General features: G+C 36.9%; 1 protein-coding gene across 7 annotated transcripts in view; it reads left to right on the forward strand.

Annotated features, from left to right (window-relative positions):
- MKLN1 (muskelin 1) overlaps positions 1-19,465 on the forward strand; it is a 391,490-nt gene that overhangs the window by 237,849 nt on the left and 134,176 nt on the right. For all 7 annotated transcript variants that reach the window (XM_070787313.1, XM_070787309.1, XM_070787311.1 and 4 more), the window contains 2 exons: positions 14,392-14,534; positions 16,233-16,321. In XM_070787313.1, coding sequence (XP_070643414.1) covers positions 14,392-14,534; positions 16,233-16,321 — 232 coding nt within the window. The remainder of the gene's footprint in view (positions 1-14,391; positions 14,535-16,232; positions 16,322-19,465) is intronic.

Below are 19,465 nucleotides of genomic sequence, written 5' to 3' on the forward strand. Positions count from 1 at the left end.
TAAAGCTTATCTGACAAAGATATTTTCTCTATAAGGCACATCACTGCCTTCTTGTATTTAAAAACACCAGACAGCACTTCAGCACTACACTTGGGGACCATTTTAACAGTGAAACACCAACAGCACACACAAAAATATTTTAAAATGTGGCACTAAATAGACCATGAAAAAGACACTTGTATGAGAGCAAGTGTGTAGGGTCCTTTGTTTGACCTTAGCTCAGAGAGTGTGCATGCATGCTGGTCAGTCAATATGTATCCAGCTCTTTGCAACCCCATAGACTAGCCCACCCGGCTTGTCTGTCCATGGGATTGCATATGGCAACTTAAATTTTTTGCTGCTCTGTGCATGTCCAGGAATGACTGAGAATATTGATTTGATGTTACAAATAAATTTTAAAGAGTAGATGAATTTGCAAATACCAGATCCGTGAAAAGATAGGAACAACTGTACTGTAACCAGCAATTCATTTACCATATTTTAAACAGGTCTGAGATTAGAAAGAAAGGAAAACAGGACTCTGAAAAATCAAAAACAATGTGATGAGATTTTTAGGTTCTAATAGCCTTTTCTTAAGAATCCACTTTGCATTTAATGTTATTCTGTTTGGTTCATTGTTTCTTCAGGTTTCAGCAGCTGGAAGCAGCTTTGTGCATGGGGACCATAGCTATGAAAGATAGGCACATCGACAGCAAGTTGATACCTGGCAAAGTGTCATAAAAGGGAAGATAGAATAATCTAAGTAACATAGAAAACCAACAGTATCACATTTAGGAGGTCTTTAGTGCAAGAATACTCTGTATTTCATTTACCTCTAGGATAGTGTTTACAGTAAACTTTATACAGTGATGGATATATTCTTATAATCTGCACTGCATTGTATGGCAGTTGCTAACAGCAGATAGCTGTTGAGTATTTGAAATGAGTCTAGTAGAACTAAGGAATGCAGTTTTAAATTTTACTTAATTTTAATTAGTTTAGAATACATAGCCCCAGGTGGCTAGTGGCTATGTATTAGACTGCATAGATCTAAGGCATTGCTGTTATTAGGATATACTGTTTGATATATAGTGCTTGACTTTGTCAGTAAGATACTGTAATTATGTTTAGTATGTGCAGCTTACGTGGATACAGAAGTTAATGTGTAGTTATTTAGAAAAGGATGGGAAACAAACTCAAAGCCTCTCAACTACTCCTTTTTTAACCATAAAGAGGAAGGACTATGTGTATACATGGATGCTAGGATGTATGGCATGTTTTGAGAATGGCATCTCAGAGTGAATGAACTCTAAACACTTTTCTAAAGCTTGTGTTGGGCTATGAATGGGGTAGATAAAAATAGAAATATTTTCCTTGTAATGCATGTTAAGAATTTTTTTCAGGTGGCTACTCAGTTATTGTCAGGACATGAATACTTATTGTTTGGACATAACTACTTAATAAGTAGACTGTTGATGTTTCTTTTGACCTTAGAATCTGTATCAGTCATTCAATTGCTGTGTAACAAATTACCACAGAAGTTAGCAGTTAAAAACAAACAGTATTTCACCCTGTTACTGAGGGTCAGATTTTGGCTCAGGAGAAAAAAAGAGTACTTATCTACAAGGTAATGGTTGAATACATTTTTCATGGAGTATTGTCAGCCATTTAAATACAGTGAACTGGCTTCATACCAGTTGACTTGGAGGAATTTCCTCCATAAAATGAGAAAAGCATGATGCAGAGAAACATCTGTAATAGGATCCTACTATTGTTACCTGAATAACAACTCTCCCTCCTTCAACAATGTGTATGTATGTATATGTGTATATTTTTATTTGATACAGTGAGACCAGGTAAAGATATGAAAGGATACATATCTGGTTGTTGACATTGGTTATTTAAGAGAGGAGGAGATGAGAGAGGAAAGGGAGATAGAAGAACCATTTGAAAGAGTTATTCCCATGAAAAACAACATATATGATATTCAGAGTATGTAAAGTGTCTGTATAAGTGTGTACAACAGGGTTCAACTGAATCATCAAAATGGTGGTGGTTGTATCAGAATAATGGAATTTAGGAATTTTAATTTCTTTTAAATTTTGTTCTTATGCTTTTGTCCTGATTCTCATTTTCACCTTATAATTTATATAGTAAGAAAAAAATGAAAGCCATTTCCATTGTGGAAGGGAGCAAATATTTGGTGACCTAATGAGGAAAGCATTGCTGTCAATTTTGGATCATCTGTCTGTACTGGTAGAGAGTAAAATGTAGCATGAACGAAAACCCCATACATACTTTAAGATAGTAATTTCCTCCTTCTCCCATATCAGATATGTTTTATAGAAGTTACTAATACTGCCATGGAAAACATGTCTTTCAGGGTACTGGGGAATGCCCTAGGGTTGATTAAAATGTACAGGTGGTTATATATGTCTTGATAATTGTTTTAAGAAAGATTAAATCATAGTTTTTCTACTACAACTATAAGTTCTTTATGAGGTAGTTAAAATAAAAGTATGGTATTAGGTAATATTCTTTGCCTTCTGGGCCTGGAGAGAGAAGAGTTGAAAGTTTAACAAACTGTGGGCATTCTGCTTTTGAAGGTCAAGAAACTTCAGTGATTATTTAATACAGTTGGGGTGTGTGTGTGTTATAGCTTTTGCAATATGCTCCTGTTATTCTTTCTGTTTGGTGAACCATAACAATATTATGGGAATAAGAGTTTTGTAAAGTGAGGAATAAACAGAAAATATATGTATTTCTATGTAATTTCTATCTGTGGAACCAGGGTGCCAGCAAATTTATGAAGTTTCTTTATGGTATTTTGCCCTAGTTTGTGAAAAGAACATTGTATGTGTTCAATAATACAGTTTTGTTTAATATAATTTACATATAGTGAAATGCATGAACCTTAAGTGCATAGTATTCATTTTGAAAAATGCACACATTAATTTATATGCTTATCAAGATGTCAAGCATTTTCATTACGTCAGAAAGATTCTTTCTGTCCCTTACCAGTGAATCCTTCAGTCTCCCACCCTTTACCCAGAGGCAAGAGGATTTCTTTTGCCACAGATTAGTTTTGCCTGTACTAAAATTTAATAGAAATGGAGTCAGAGTGTATGCACACTCTTTTGTATATGACTTTTTATACTTCAAATTTTGAGGTGGGGGGTTGCTATCCACTTACGTGCATCAGTATTTCATTTCTTTTCATTAACAGAATACCATTTTTTTCTATGGATATACCACATTTTGTTTATCTTTTTTCCTATTTATGGATATTTGTTACATTTAAGTTTTTGGTGATTGTGAAGAAAGCTTATATAATATTCTTTTATAAGATTTTTAAAATGATACATATTTTCAATTATTTGAGATAAATGTTTGGAGGTAAAGTTGCTACATCATAAGGTAGAGAGATACAGTTGATCCTTGAACAGTGCAAAGAGGTGGCAACTTCTCTTCAGTTGAAAATTTGCATGTTAACTTCTGACTCCCCCAAAACATTACTCATAGCCTACTGTTGGTCCAAAACCTTATTGATAACATAGTCAATTAACAGGTATTTTGTGTGTTATAGGTATTATTTATTAATACTGTATCTTACAATAAAGTAAGCTAGAGAAAAGAAAATGTTATTAAGAAAATCATAAGGAATGTACAGTACTTTTACTGTACTATGTTTATTGATATCATAAGTTTATGCTGTGTACAAGATGAATGGTCTGTCCATACCAACACCAGTATTTTCTCACATGATACAAAACTCTGTAGATGTATTACCAATACTAGAGACCAAAAATGAAAAGATAAAATGTGAAAAAGAAATTTGTATATATTTACAGGTATAACCATTCATTGATAAATGAAGAAGCAGGAAAATGATTGCTTTATGGTTCGGTTCAGTTCAGTTCAGTTGCTCAGTTGTGTCCGACTCTTTGTGACCTCATGAATCGCAGCATGCCAGGCCTCCCTGTCCATCGGGACACCTATGGCATGCACCCAAACTCACGTGCATCGAGTCGGTGATGCCATCCAGCCATCTTCTCCTCTGTCGTCCCCTTCTCCTCCTGCCTCCAGTCCCTCCCAGCATCAGGGTCTTTTCCAATGAGTCAACTCTTGGCATGAGGTGGCCAAAGTATTGGAGTTTCAGCCTCAACATCAGTCCTTCCAATGAACACCCAGGACTGATCTCCTTCAGGATGGACTGGTTGGATCTCCTTGCAGTCCAAGGGACTCTCAAGAGTCTTCTCCAACACCACAGTTTAAAAGCATCAATTCTTCTGTAGTATTGTAATTGATACAGTTGCTTCACAGTACCTTACCCTATATACTTATGATGAGGATACCATAAAATATTTATGGTATATTTTATTGCAGTCGTACTCATAATACAGTATTTAAAACATTATTAACATTGTCTCGAAAGCCTCTTACCTGTATGATAAGTCGATATGTAATTTTTCCAATTACTAATGAGAGAGGGGGCATACTGTATGATACTGTTGATATCAAATTATCAAATAATGATAATTATTTGAAAATAAAGTTGCAAAACAGTAAGAAAACTAACCTTATTAATTTTATATAAAATATTAGTCACCTTATGCCTATGTAAGGATTGGCTATCCATTTCAGTACAAGTCTTGTACAGAAGTCAGAAGTGTCCTATACAATAAATACTTAGGCAAGGATGATCACACAAAAATGGTTTCATATAGTTCTTGCTGGACAGTTACTAAATGTTCACACAATGATACACACATACACAGCAGAGAGGTTTATCAGTTGTATGGCATGATGATTACTTACTGCTCATTAAGTGGACATGGGTCATCATAAAGTTCTTGGTTCTTGTCATCTTCATGTTGAGTAGGCTGAGGAGGAGGAGGAAGATGAGGGGTTGGTGTTACTGTCTCAGGAGTGGCCTCAGTGGAAGACGGAGAGGAGTTGCCAGGAGAGGCAGGCACACTTGGTCTAACTGTGCATGAATACCTGGTAACTTCTGACTTTTTTGCTTTTTCATTACTGTAGAAATGTTTTTATACAGTAGCAATCCTTCTTCCATTGTTTGCTTTAGTTTTAGTGCCCCTGTCATGAAAGAGTCCATGCCGTAAAAGAAGTCAAAAGCAGTCTTGAATAATTGGAACCCTTCTTTCTGTCAGATCGTCTATTGTCAGTTTGTTTTCTGGCACAGCTTCTTCTGGTGTTTTCTTCCTCATCGTCTGGCTCTAGTTTGGAAACACTTATCTCCATCAAGTTATCTTCTTTTAATTCCTCTGGTTTGATGTCTGTTAGCTCTTGAATTTCTCTAAGGTCTGTATTTTGAAACCCTTCATCCCTCACCTTTTTTTTGATATCAACTCTCTTTCAAGATTTCCTTGATTGGCTCTGTTATAAATCCTGTGACATCATATGTGAAATCTGGACACAGTTTTCACCAGCAGGCATTTATTGTTTTGGGCTTAAAGTCTTTCACAGCTTTTTCTACAATAACCATGGCATCTTCAGTGGTGAAATTCTTCCAGATGTCCATGATGTTCTATCAGGGTTTTCTTCCTTAGCATTGACAATCTTTCCCGTGGAGTATGAGCCTTAAAGATCTTTATGACTCCTGATCTAGAGGCTGAATTAGAGACACTGTATTTAGGGGCAAAGAGTCGGACACGACTGAGCGACTGAACTGAACTGAACTGAGACCACTTTGATGGAGAAGGCAATGGCAACCCACTCCAGTACTCTTGCCTGGAAAATCCCACGGGCATAGGAGCCTGGTAGGCTGCAGTCCATGGGGTTGCACAGAATCGGACACGACTGAAGTGACTTAGCAGCAGCAGCAGCAGACCACTTTGACACCTTTGATGTTGCAGTCACAGAGTTCTGGGTAGCCGGGGGTATTGTCCAATATGAAAGGAACTTTAAAAGGTAGTTTCTTACTGGCAGAACAGTTCCTGTATCAAGGACAAAGCATCAGTGGAGCCAATCCAGAAAAAGGGTTTTTACCCAAGCCTTTTTATTGTACAACCAAAAGACTGGCAGCTAGTGTTTATCTTTTCCCTTCAAGGCTTGGGGTTAGCAGCATTATAGATAAAGACAGTCCTGATCATAATCCCGACTGCATTTACACAAAACAGTAGAGTTAGCTTACCCTTCCTGCTTGCAGGGCCACTAAAGATGGACAGGTCATAGTGAAGAGTTGTGACAAAATGCAGTCCACTGGAGGAGGATGACAACCCACTCCAGTATTCTATTGCGAGAACCCCATGAACAGTATGAAAAGGCAAAAAATATGACACGAAGATAAGGCCTGCAGGTTGGAGGTGTTCCATATGCTACTGGGGAAGAGTAGAGGGCGATTACTAATAGCTCCAGAAAGAATGAAGTGGCTGGACCAAAGCGGAAATGACGCTCAGTTGTGGATTAGCCTTCATAGTCAACAAAAGAGTCTGAAATGCTGTACCTGAGTGCAATCTCAAAAACAACAGAATGGTTTGTTTCTAAGACAAATCATTCAGCATCACAGTAATCCAAGTCTGTGCCCCAACCACTAATGCCAAAGAAGCTGAAGTTGACTGGATCTTTGAAGACCTATAAGACCTTCTAGAACTAATACACACACGAAAAGATGTCCTTTTCATCATAGAGGATTAGAATGCAAAAGTAGGAAGTCAGGAGATACCCAGAATAACAGGGAAGTTTGATCTTAGAATACAAAGTGAAGGAGGGCAAAGGCTAACCAACTTTTATCAAGAGAACATTCTGGTCATAGTAAACATGCTTTTCCAACAACCCTAGAAACCTCTCTACATGTGGACATCACCAGATGGTTAATACCGAAGTCAGATTGATTATTTGCTTTGCAGCCACAGGTGGAGAAGCTCTATACAGTCCACAAAAACAAGACCTGGAACTGACTGTGGCTCAGATCATGAGCTCCTTATTGCAAAACTCAGGCTTTAAATTGAAGAAAATAGAGACAACCACTAGACCATTCAGTTACAACCTAAAGCAAATTCCTTATGACTATATGGTAGAGGTGACAAGTAGGTTCAAGGGGTTAGGTCTGGTAGACAGAGTGCCTGAAGAACTGTGGATGAAGGTTCATAATATTGTACAAGAAGCAGTGACCAAAACTACCCCAAAGAAAAAGAAGTGGTTGTGTGACGAGACTTTACAAATAACTAAGGAAAGAAGTGTCTAAAACAACAGTCCCCTTCTGTCGACAGAGGATGAGTGGGGATGACAGAAGGGGACTGTTATTTTCAGTTCAGTTCAGTTCAACCGCTAGGTCATGTCCAACTCTTTGCAACCCCATGGACTGCAGCACACCAGGCCTCCCTGTCCATCATCAACTCCTGGAGCTTACTCATTCTAATGTCCATTGAGTCGATGATGCTATCCAACCATCTCATCCTCTGTCTTCCCCTTCTCCTCCTGCCTTCAATCTTTCCCAGCATCAGGGTCTTTTCCAGTGAGTCAGTTCTTTGCATCAGGTGGCCAAAGTATTGGAGTTTCAGCCTCAACATCAGTCCTTCCAATGAATATTCAGGGTTGATTTCCTTTAGGATTAACTGGTTGGATCTCCCTGCTGTCCAAGGGACTCTCAAGAGTCTTCTCCAACACCACAATTTTTCGGCACTCAGCTTTCTTTATAGTCCAACTCTCACATCCATACACGTCTACTGGAAAAACCATAGCTTTGACTAGACAGACCTTTGTTGGCAAAGTAATGTCTTTGCTTTTTAATATGCTGTCTATGTTGATCATAATTTTTCTCCCAAGGAGTAAGCATCTTTTAATTTCATGGCTGCAGTTACCATCTGCAGTGATTTTTTTGACCCCCCCAAAAATAAAGTCTGTCATTTTCCCACTGTTTCTCCATCTGTTTGCCATGAAGTGATGGGACTTCATGAAGTGACTGTTGTTTTAGACACTGATTTATTACACTGAGATTTACACAGATATATAATCTTGGACTTTTCTAGTGTCATTTCCATGCTGCCTATTTCTTTGTCAGTCCTTCCCATCAGAGTAAATGATATTTCAATTACCCTGTTATTCAGGTCAGAAACTAAATCACCACTGTTGCTACTTTCTCCCCTCCCTATACTTTGGCCACCTGATTCGAAGAACTAACTCATTTAAAAAGACCCTGATGCTAAGAAAGATTGAGGGTAGGAGGAGAAGGGGGCGTCAGAGAATGAGATGGTTGGCTGGCATCACTGACTCAATGGACATGAGTTTGAGCAAACTCCGGGAGATAGTGAAGGACAGGGAAGCCTGGCATGTGGCAGTCCATATGGTGGCGTAGAGTAGGACAGGACTGAGCAACTGAGCAATCCATCCCTATATCCAGCTATTACTTAATCCCTTTCATTCTTGCTCCAAAATATATGTCAAAACTGTCTAATCCTCTCTGTCTCCACACTGCCTGAGTTTAAATCTCCTTCATCTCTTCTTTTGTTGGAATTATTATAACTGTATGCAATTCATTGGCCATTTCCTCTGATCCATTTTCTACCAGATACACTGTGTGTGATGTTAATCATATCTTGGCTTTCCATTGTGCTTAATAGATTCTATGGCATTTATGATGTATGATATGGTAACTTCTCTTGGGTCTCAACATATACCATTCTCGACCTTGCTTACTAGGCTCCAATCATGCTGGCCTTTTAACAGTTTCCAGAACTCATTTTTCATAAGCCTTTTTGCCTGACTGGCTCTGTGTGGTAGGTGATTAGTGCTCCCCACTACCCTTGTGGTGGGGGGTGGGCGGGGGGGAGATATGTGCAACCTCAGAATGTAACCTTATTTCAAATAAAGGTTTTAGCAGATGTAATTAAGATAAGGGTCTCAAAGTGAGATCATCCTGGATTAGGTTGAGCCCTAAATCAAATGACAAGTGTTTTTATTAGACACAGAAAAGGAGAAAACAGAGGGACACAAGGAAGAAGGTCATGTGACAGTTGGAGACAGAGGTTGGAATTCTGCTGCCACAAGCAAAGAACACCAGGAGCCACTAGATACTGGTAGAGGCAAAGGAGGATCTGCTCTTAGAGCCTTCGGAGGGAACATTGTCTTGCTAACATCTAGAGTTCAGACTGCTGGCCTTCAGAACTGTGAGAGAATACATTTCTGTTGTTTTAAACCACCAGGTTTGTGGTAATATGTTATGGCAGCCTGAGGACACTACGCTGTCTCATCCTTTAAGGCTCAGCTCCTGGGAGATACTTTAGATGACAGACCTATCTAAAGCTAAAGTAGTCTCCTTTTTTATCATCTTTATTTCTTATAAATTGTTAATATTCATATGATTTAAAATGATTTTATATATATATATTTTTTTATTTTTTATATTGAAAAATCACTATGGGCTGAAATTGTGAGCAGTTTTGAACATTAAATTTTTTTTTATTGTTTGCTTAATTCTATGCCTAAATTAAGAATCATGTAATAGATAGTTCTTTGATCCTTTATGAACCTAAGTTGCTTTGATAAAGAGATTGTGAGTCATTATGTTTTGTTTTAAAATTAATTTATTAATATATAATTTAAAGGTTGGTAACAGATTGTAAAATAGTTTTTCTCAAATGTTCATTCTCTATTTTTTTTTTTTACAGTTTCTGATACTAAATCTACAGCAGTTATTTCTTTAAATTAAAAGTAACAAATCTATTTAACTATGGGATAACACTGTTTAATAGTAACATATTCATCATTGAGGCCAAGAGTTTGAAAAATGAAGTTATAAAATTTATTAATAATGTGGTTAAACACTAAAATTTTTACCTGTAATGTATTTGTCAGATCACTGTGCTTTACTTCAGTTAGAGAATTTGCATTTTACTTATATAATTTTTAATAACAAAATCCTATTTGGTATAAATAAAATTATATATAGACAAATGCTTTCTATTGTATTTAGAACTGTTGTATATGGGGTGATGGATAGTATACAATAGATTATATTAATGTAAAGATCTGTTTTTACTACCTGACTAACCAATTGTCAGGGAAAACTGACTTCTAAACTTGAGAATTTAAAGAATGACCAAAGAGAGAAAGAAGGGGAAAAGGATGGGAGGAAGTGGAATTTCATGAGAAAGATAGAAATATGAATACTTTCGTACCTGGCTATGTAGTCTGTTCTCCAATATACAGCTGTATTCTTAAGAAACTCAATTAACCAAAAATCATGTTACCACACCTATTAATTTGATATGGATGAGAAGGATAATGATTTAAGACTAGCAAGCTCAATTTTCCTATGGCAATTTCTATAATCTTAATAGCTCCCTAGAATATAAACATTATATAAGCCTAAGCATTTGTGATTGTATAATGGTTAAATAAAGGTTCGACTGTGGGGTTAGTCAATCAGTAGGAATGCTTTTAGCATCAAATAACAGAAGGTCCTATAACAGTGGGTTAATAAAACAAATGAGTTTCTTCCCTATCACCATCCCTATCTGTTCCTGCCAGCACAAGAAAACTAGAGTTAGGCAGCTGCTGATGAAAGTTGAGTGTCCCACAGATGACTATTTGTAGATCTTTTCTTACTTGTTGCAAGGGGGTGGGGGGTCCAGTTCAGATGGTAAAGGAGTAACATTTGTTTCGAAAAGCAAAACTTATTCCACAGCTTCTACTTATATCTCATTGACCAGAATTTTGCCATGTATGTATTTTTGCCTGGAAGGTGGCTAGGAAGAATTGGATTGAGAATGGAAATTGGGTCAGCCAACCAGCAGTCTGACTGATTAAAAAAAATTTTTTTTAATGGCATCCCTGGTGGCTCAGATGGTAAAGCCTCTGCCTGCAATTGGGGAGACCCAGGTTCGATCCCAGGGTTGGGAAGATCCCCTGGAGAAGGAAATGGCAACCAACTCCAGTACTCTTGCCTGGAAAATTCCATGGACGGAGGAGCTGGTAGGCTACAGTCCATGGGGTCACAAAGAGTCGGACACGACTGAGCGACTTCACTTTTTTTCACTACAGTTGGTTTACAGCATTGTGTTAGTTTCATGTGTATAGCACAGTGATTTGGTTTACACATTTATATTTAATTCTTTTTCAGGTTCTTTTCCCTTATAGGTTATTATAAAGTGTAGAATTTAGTTCCCTGTGCTATACAGTAGATCCTTGTTGTTTGTATATTTTATATGTAGTAGTGTGTGTCTGCAAATCCCAGACTCCTAATTTATCTCTCCCCATTATTTCTTCTTTGGTAACCATAAGTTTGTTTTCTGTGTATGTGGATCTATTTCTGTTTTGTAAATAAGTTCATTTGAATTATTGTTTAAAGATTCCCCATGTAAGGGATATCATATGATATTTGTATTTCTCTGGCTTACTTATTATGATAATTTTCTAGGTCTATCCATGTTGATGGAAATGGCATTATTTCATTATTTATTATGGATATGTATTTCATTATCCATTCTTTGGATATTTCGTTATCCATTCTTTATCCACCCAATTGCCAGTGGACATTTAGGTTGCTTCCATGTCTTGGCTGTTTGTAAAGTGTGCTGCTGTGAACATTGAAGTGCATGTGTTTTTTCAAATTATAGTTTTCTACAGATGTGTGCCTAGGAGAGAAATTTCTAAATCATATGGTAATTCTATTTTTAGTTTTTGAAGGAACCTTCATAGTGTTCTCCATAGTGGTTGTACCCATTTACATTCCCACCACCATCATAGGAGGGCTCCTTTTTCTCCACACCCTCCCCAATAGACAGTAGACTTTTTGATGTTGATCATTCTGACTAGTGTGAGTGATACCTCATTATAGTTTTGATGTGCATTTCTCTAATAATTAGCAGTGTTGAGCATTTTTTCATGTGTTTGTTGGCCTTCTGTATGTCTTCTTTGGACAAATGTCTGTTTAAATCTTCTGCCCATTTTTTGTTTGGGTTGTTTGGTTTTTTGATATTGAGCTATGTGAACTGTTTATATATTTTGAAAATTAATCCCTTTTTAGTTGCATCGCTGTAAATATTTTCTCCTATTCTGTGGGTTGTCTTTTTGTTTTTGTTGGTAGTTTCCTTTGCTGTGCAGAGCTTTTAAGTTTAATTAGGTCCCATTTGTTTATTTTTGTTTTTATTTCCAGTACTTCAGGAGACAGATCCAAAGAGATAACTGCTGTGATTTATGTCAAAGAGTGTTCTGTGTTTTACTCTAGAAGTTTTATAGTATTTGGACTAACATTTTGATCTTTAATCCATTTTGAGTTTATTTTTGTGTATGATGTTAGAGAATGTTCTGATTTTGTCCTTTTGCATGTAGCTAATTGTCCTGTTTTCCCAGCACGATTTACTGAAAAGCTGTCTTTTTTCCATTGTATATTCTTGCCTCCTTTGCAGATAGACTGATTTTTAATCTAAACTCTATTTTTTAACTGTGTAACAATGACAAGTTACTTAGCCTTTCTAAGCCAAAATTTTTTTATCCTTAAAATGAGGATGAAGAGGATGATTATTGTTCTTAAAATACTACTCCTGTTCCTCCTGCTCCTATTAAAATGAGGTAAGTGAAAGTGTTAGTCGCTCAGTCATGTCCGACTCTTTGTGACCCCATGGACTGTATCCCGCTAGGCTCCTCTGTCCATGAAATTCTCCAGGCAACGATACCGAGTGAGTAACCATTCCCTTCTCCAGGGCATTTTTCTGACCCAGGGATCGAACCCAGGTTGCTTCCCTTGTGGCTTAGCTGGTAAAGAATCCACCTGCAATGTGGGAGACCTGGGTTCAATCCCTGGGTTGGGAAGATCACCTGGAGAAGGAAAAGGCTACCCACTCCAGTATTCTGGCCTGGAGAGTTCCATGAACTGTATATGTATAGTCCATGAGGTCACAAAGAGGCAGACACGACTGAGCAACTTTCACTTTCACTTCTGAATTGCAGACAGATACTTTATGTCTGAGCCACCGAGCTTTACTGTCTTTTCTCACCAAAATGAGACAAAATACATAAAAATCTGAGTAATCTGTAAGTTAAGGGAATTCATACTCACGAGATATTATTTCTGATTATATCATCATCTTTCATGTTACCACCAACTTCATTCTTTTATTTTATTGAGGTAAAAGTCACATAACAAAATTAACCATTTTTAAGTGTTCAAATACACAGTGTTGTACAACTGTCATTTCTACTTAGTTTTTTTCATTACCTTCTAAGAAAACCTGGTACCAGTTAAGCATTCTCTCCTTTCCCTGTAACCCAGCTCCCGGTGACTAATGATGCTGAACATCTTTTCATGTACCTGCTGGCCATTTGTTTATCTTCTTTGAACAAAGGGCTATTGAGGTCCTTTGCCCATTTTAAAATTAGGTTGTCTTTCTTTTTGTCATCGAGTTGTACAAATTCCTTATATATTCTCAATACTATGCCCTCATCAGATAAGTATCTGAAAGTATTTTCTCCCATTCTGTAGGTTGTCTTTTTACTTTTTTGGTAGTGCCATTTGATGCACAAAACTTTAATTTTGATAAAGACCAGTTTATTTTATATTCTGTTGCTAGCACTTTTGGAGTCATATCTCAGAATTCCATTGCCAAACCAGAGTCATAAAGATATACCCCTATTTTTGTCTAAGAGTTTTATAGTTTTATCTCTTACTTTTATGCCTTATATTTGATTGTAAAGGATCACGTTTGAATCATTTTGGTTACATTTTGAGTTAATTTTTGTGTTTGGTACAAAGTAAGACCATCCACTTAATTCTATTCTCCTTTATCATGAGTATTACCCATTATTACAAAGCATGAAGCCACTGCAACATAACAACTGAGTTGTCTAAATAGCTTTCCTCCCATGTATTTGATTATTAGTAATTTCCTTCTTAATTTTTATAATTGAAAACAGTCTGCATAACGTAAAATACGTTCCCTAAGTAACTGATCCCATTTTATTCTGTGTATAGTTAGAAAACTTGAGCTGCATCAGACATGTCTATGGTAGGTCTGAGTTTTTTCATTTATAAAATCGGCAGGGGTGACTGGTAAATCTTTTTTCTAGATTAAAATTTTATCACTGATTTTGAACATTGAATTTATTAGTGAAGTGTAGTCATTGAGAATATGTAATTGTTACTTTTGTATTCTAATTTGTTTGATTATTCATAGCCTATTTTATTAAATGCTATTCCTTGATTAGAAGTTATCTCACTAGTCCATTTTTCCCCTCCTTCATCTACATTGTTCAAAATAATGTAGTTTCCTGGGTGAAAGTGGTGATGTTATGGTAGCCTGATATCCTTTCACATTAAAAAAAAAAATCTATTGGTGTAGGATGGACAGGATGAACCTTATTCAGTCAGTTGTCCAAGATTTTAATTATTCAAATTGTCTAACCATTTGTTTTGAGTGGAGGAGGATATAATTTGGTTGTTCCTTTTTGTAGTACTTGATTCTGAAGCTTGAAAGGCCTGCTATAGTCCAGAATATCACATTTGGAAAATATGAGAAAACTCATGTCTGCAATTTGAAGAAATTTAAAGTCTTTGGTGGAATGAATGAAGAAAACATGACAGAGCTGTTGTCCAGGTGGGTTATGATTATGGGGAGGAAAGAGCTGTCTTCTCAATGTAGTCTTAGTTTAGTCTCTTTGTAGCTAAATCTTCATGCCTTGATATTTCTTACAAGGGAGAAAAGAATACTTCTACTATTTTATTTCTAGTGCCTTATTTTAATATTGTGGCTTGAGTCAACTTTTTTCCACCGAGATACTAATTAATATTGTTACCAAAGCAGAAAGAATAAAATTGGGGTTATTTTTCTACTTCTTATTCTTCAGTCTTATTTTTAAAATGGTAATGACTTCAGATATACTTTTGAGCTATAATTGATATCTTTGCTGTAATCCTTGCTATAAAAATATATAATCTGTTGAAAACATTAAGATTGATTGTCCTGAGAGCTTAGTATAAATTGGAGACTAAACAGAGTAAAATTATGGGATTGCACCTAGTGCAGAGCATACCTCTTGAAAAAGAAACGAAAAAATGAAAGTTGTCAGTCACTCAGTCATGTTCAACTCTTCGCAACCCCATGGACTATAGCCCACCAGGCTCCTCTCTGTCCATGGAATTCTTCAGGTAAGAATACCTGAAGTGAGTAGCCATTCCTTTCTCTGGGGATCTTTCCTACCCAGGGATCGAACCCAGGTCTCCTGCATATGCTTTACCAGCTGAGCCACCAGAAAGCCCCACCTCTTGGAAGGAACTCAGTAAATTTGAGTTTTGACAGCATAGACCACCAGGAGTAAATGTTAATTGGCCCTCTAGATGATGAAAAATGGGTTATAAAATGGAGCGGACAAATGAAGTCATGCAGTTTTAGAATATATTTGTGACATAGTGTGTCCCATTAGCACAGTATTTTATATAAGTATTATTACATCTAGAGTGCATTTGATTTAAGCCATGGAAGTATGTCAATTGAATATAAGGCAGCCTGAAAGTAAGTGACTTTTCCATAAATACTTGAATCAGTCCTAAGTTGTTTAAGTACAGAAATTATATTAATTTCTTTTTATATAGGATAAACTGGATGCTGTTAAACCAACAGAGTAAAATTGTCTTTGAAAATGTATTGAGCTATAAAAAGGAACATTGGCATCTCAGTCAGAATTTAATGACTTAATTCTTTGGCAAATTCGAATATCTGGCTCTGTTTAGGTTGTAAGATATGAGTATGAATTGTTTTTCAATTTTCTTACTGCTTGAATATTTTACATTGTATTCAGTACTTCCCTGGTGTCTCAGACGGTAAAGTGTCTGCCTACAATGCAGGAGACCTGGGTTCAATTCCTGGGTCAGGAAGATCTCCTGGAGAAGGAAATGGCAACCCACTCCGGTATTCTTGCCTGGAAAATCCCATCAACAGAGGAGCCTGGTAGGCTAGAGTCCATGGGGTCGCAAAGAGTCGGACACGACTGAGCAACTTCACTTTCTTTCTTTCTACACAAAGGACACTGGACCTTGTCACACATTTTCATGCACTGTAGTCACATTCTTTAACACTGAACGTTTTCATTAGCCCTCATTTAATTAAGAGACCACCATATAGTGCAGTTGATGTGAATGTACAAGCTGTGTCCTATATTCTCATGTTCAACTACTTCGTTATATTATTCCTTTCGTATTTGTCAAACCTTAAAATCTGGGTATGTTATTAATCTTTGTTTTAGTATGTTTACTAAATTATGAAATCAGATTTAATTACCTTATTTTTTTTCCACAGTGGCTTAAAGAATGATTATAACAAAGAAACATTTACCTTAAAGCATAAAATTGATGAACAGATGTTTCCATGTCGATTCATTAAAATAGGTAAGGCTTTTAGCATTCTGGAGTAGAAATAAATTCTTTATATCATTAATCAGCAAACACAGCCTGTGTGGGCCCAATCCTGTAGGTTCACTGTTTTTTTGTTTTTTTTTAAATAAAATTTTATGGCAACACTGCCATGCCAGTTTTTCACATAGTATCTCTCTGCTTTTGCACTACAATGGCAAAGTTGAGTAGTTGCAAAAACAGTATAGCCCACAAAGCCCAAAATGTTTACTGTTTGGCTGGCCCCTAGTTTATAAATCTGTATCTGAGTGACAGTTATTTCAAATAGAATCTTTTCTAAATACTTTATTATTTAATGAGATACAGTGATTTGAGAGCCTTGATTGTTTTATGGAAGGTTTATCAGTTCTAAAGTTGCATCATTCTAAAACCAAATACTGATGGATTCCTTAAGGCAGTGTATTATGGTTATTTTCTGTTTTTTTCTTTTGTATTTCCTTTTTGTGCATGTGGTAATGTTGGTCAAACACATAAAACTAATTTCATAACCCACTAATTAGTTTCAAAGTAATTCTTGAAAAATGCTATCTAAGGCATTTATCTTTTTAGCAAGTGTTTTAACTTTAAAAGTATTTGTAATACCTCCTCAGAACTAGTGTTTTTAGGATTATTTTGTTTATAAGTTGTGTTAGAGAGTTTGAAAGTTGAGGACTTCACTGTTAATTCCCATCTTTATTTCATACCTTTGAAAATAGTATGTTAAAATTGTAATTATGGTGAATCATATTCCTTAAAGAATGGTAATAAAAGCCAGAATCCTGTGTTTTGATTTGGGAGAAAAATCCTCTTTTGAAACGAACAGCTCCATTATCGTTATTTGCCAGTCTGTTGCAAGTTGGCCTGTTCATTTCATTGAGTCAAATAGTTTCATTGTGTATGTGTCTGACTCCGTGACACCAGGCTCCTCTGTATATGGAATTAGACAAAAAGAATATCTGAAAAGACTATTTACAGAGGGAAAGCTATTTTTAGAATCATTGGACTTTTTGGTTTTTCACTTTCTTTTATAAACAGGCGTGCGTGCTAGTCGCTTTAGTCATGTCCCACACTGTGCAACCCTGTGGACTGCAGCCCGCCAGGCTCCTCTGTCCATGGGATTCTCCAGGCAAGAATACTGGAGTGGGCTGCCATTTCTTCCTCCAGGGGATCTTCCCAACCCAGGGATCGAACCCAAGTCCCTTATGTCTCCTGCATTGGCAGGCAGGTTCTTTACCACTAGCACCACCTGGGAAGCCTGAAAGAAACAGGAAGCAGGGAAGTGAGCAAACCCCAGTCCTGCTTCCTGAACCCCTACCAGCTGAGGGAGAGAAGGAGTTATGGAGCAGAGCCCTGCCCCTGTAACCTGCCTGAGCAAGGTGGCCTCTTGCCTTTTGGACCCTGCCCCCACCCTCACTGCGGGCACAGCTGTCCAGTTTCTCTCCCACCCTTCCTGCTGCCTAATGCAGGCCATCTACCTGAGCCAGGGTGGGGGAGAGTGGATGGTCAGAGGGGCCTCAGGCTGTCTTGATGCCGGGGTCCGCCTTCGTGTGAGTCCAGAGCTCCTTGTGCTGCTTCCAGCCTAAGCCTTAGTCGTAGTTGCCTTTGCTCTTAAACAGCTGCTGATAGTGGGGTTTGCAGTAGAACTGCCCTTTGCAGCACCGTGTAGCTGCCCAGACTGAGCTTGGTGTAACAGTGCTTGCAACAGAAGCTATAGTTTGTTATAATAAGTAATTGGAAATAAAAACCTGTATCCTGTTTATGAAAATTGATGAACAAGCAAATTTTTAAAATAAATTCTTTGGTTGTTTCTTCTTTCATGCTAATAAATAATTCTTTCCTCAGTATTCATGCCACCCATTTCTTATAGATTCTTACATTCTTGAACAATGCTTGAACAATTCTTACATTCCAAATGTAGCAACAGTGAAAATTTAGATTTAAATATTTTAAAGTACTTATTCAACATCTGATTGCTTAGTCATGCAAAATGAAACGTTCTCTTTTTTAAAGTTATTTTATTTGAATTACCAGAATACATATTCTATACCCATGAGTTTTCTTTGAAGGAAAGTACTACTGCTGCTTCTAAAATTCTTAATCCTCTAATATTATTCATTAGAAGAACTATGAATAGAAGCCTGTTTAGGGTTGTTGAATAGTTTGTTCCCTTAAAAAATTTATGAGAGAACAGAGGTCCTCTTATGCATCAGTTAGACATAGAAAAAGTACATGCACATGATTTGAGCCATCATGTCATTTCAGCAATCATTTCTTAGAACTTCATATGTTTTTAATGGGCTTCCCAGGTGGCTCAGTGGTAAAGAATCTTCCTGCCAGTATAGGAGAAAAAGGAGTTACAGGTTCAATCCCTGGGTCAGGAAGATTCCCTGGAGAAGGAAATGGCAACCCACTCCAGTATTCTTGCCTGGAAAATTCCATGAATCAGAGGAGCTTGGCGGGCTACAGTTCATCGGGTTGCAAAGAGTTGAATGTGTTTTTTTTACTGCTTTTGCGTTTGTAAGTGTTTTCACAAGTGGTATCTCATTTGAGCATTACACTGGAAGATAAAAAATCTTGCCTTTTTTGGTTAAGGAAAATGAGACTAGAAGTCAAATGATGTGTCGCAGGGTATATAGCTAGTAAGTGATGGATCAAAGACATAGCATTTGGTATATGCTTTTGGATATGTGCTTACATTACTTTAAAGTAATAAATAGATGTTGTTTATGAAACATCTAACACTGTGTGAAATAGGTATATTATGCTCACTTTTCAGATGAGAAAACTGAAGTTGAGAGGTAGATTAAATGATTAGACCAAGACTATACAGTAGAAATAGAGATAGGATACAAACTTAAGTCTGTCTTTTTATGAATGCTGATTTCTTTTACTCTGTGATGGGTGAAAGTTTTGTTTCCTCAAGTAGATTCTGAAATCCTTGGTGATAGCAACTGTCTTCTGTTTCCTCATATTTCAGAAGCAGCAAGCAAACTGCTTGCCTCATTAGAGACATCCTATTTATACTTTTTGAGTTTATTATATGGAGATTTATAGGGATTAATCAGTGGCTGTGTGTTACATCTTTGTGTTCTCTAAACTCTTAGCATTGTCTTCAGTTATGAATATAGGCAGTAGCTTATA

The sequence above is a fragment of the Bos indicus genome, chromosome 4, assembly GCF_029378745.1.
Source record: "Bos indicus isolate NIAB-ARS_2022 breed Sahiwal x Tharparkar chromosome 4, NIAB-ARS_B.indTharparkar_mat_pri_1.0, whole genome shotgun sequence".
Lineage (NCBI taxonomy): Eukaryota > Metazoa > Chordata > Mammalia > Artiodactyla > Bovidae > Bos > Bos indicus.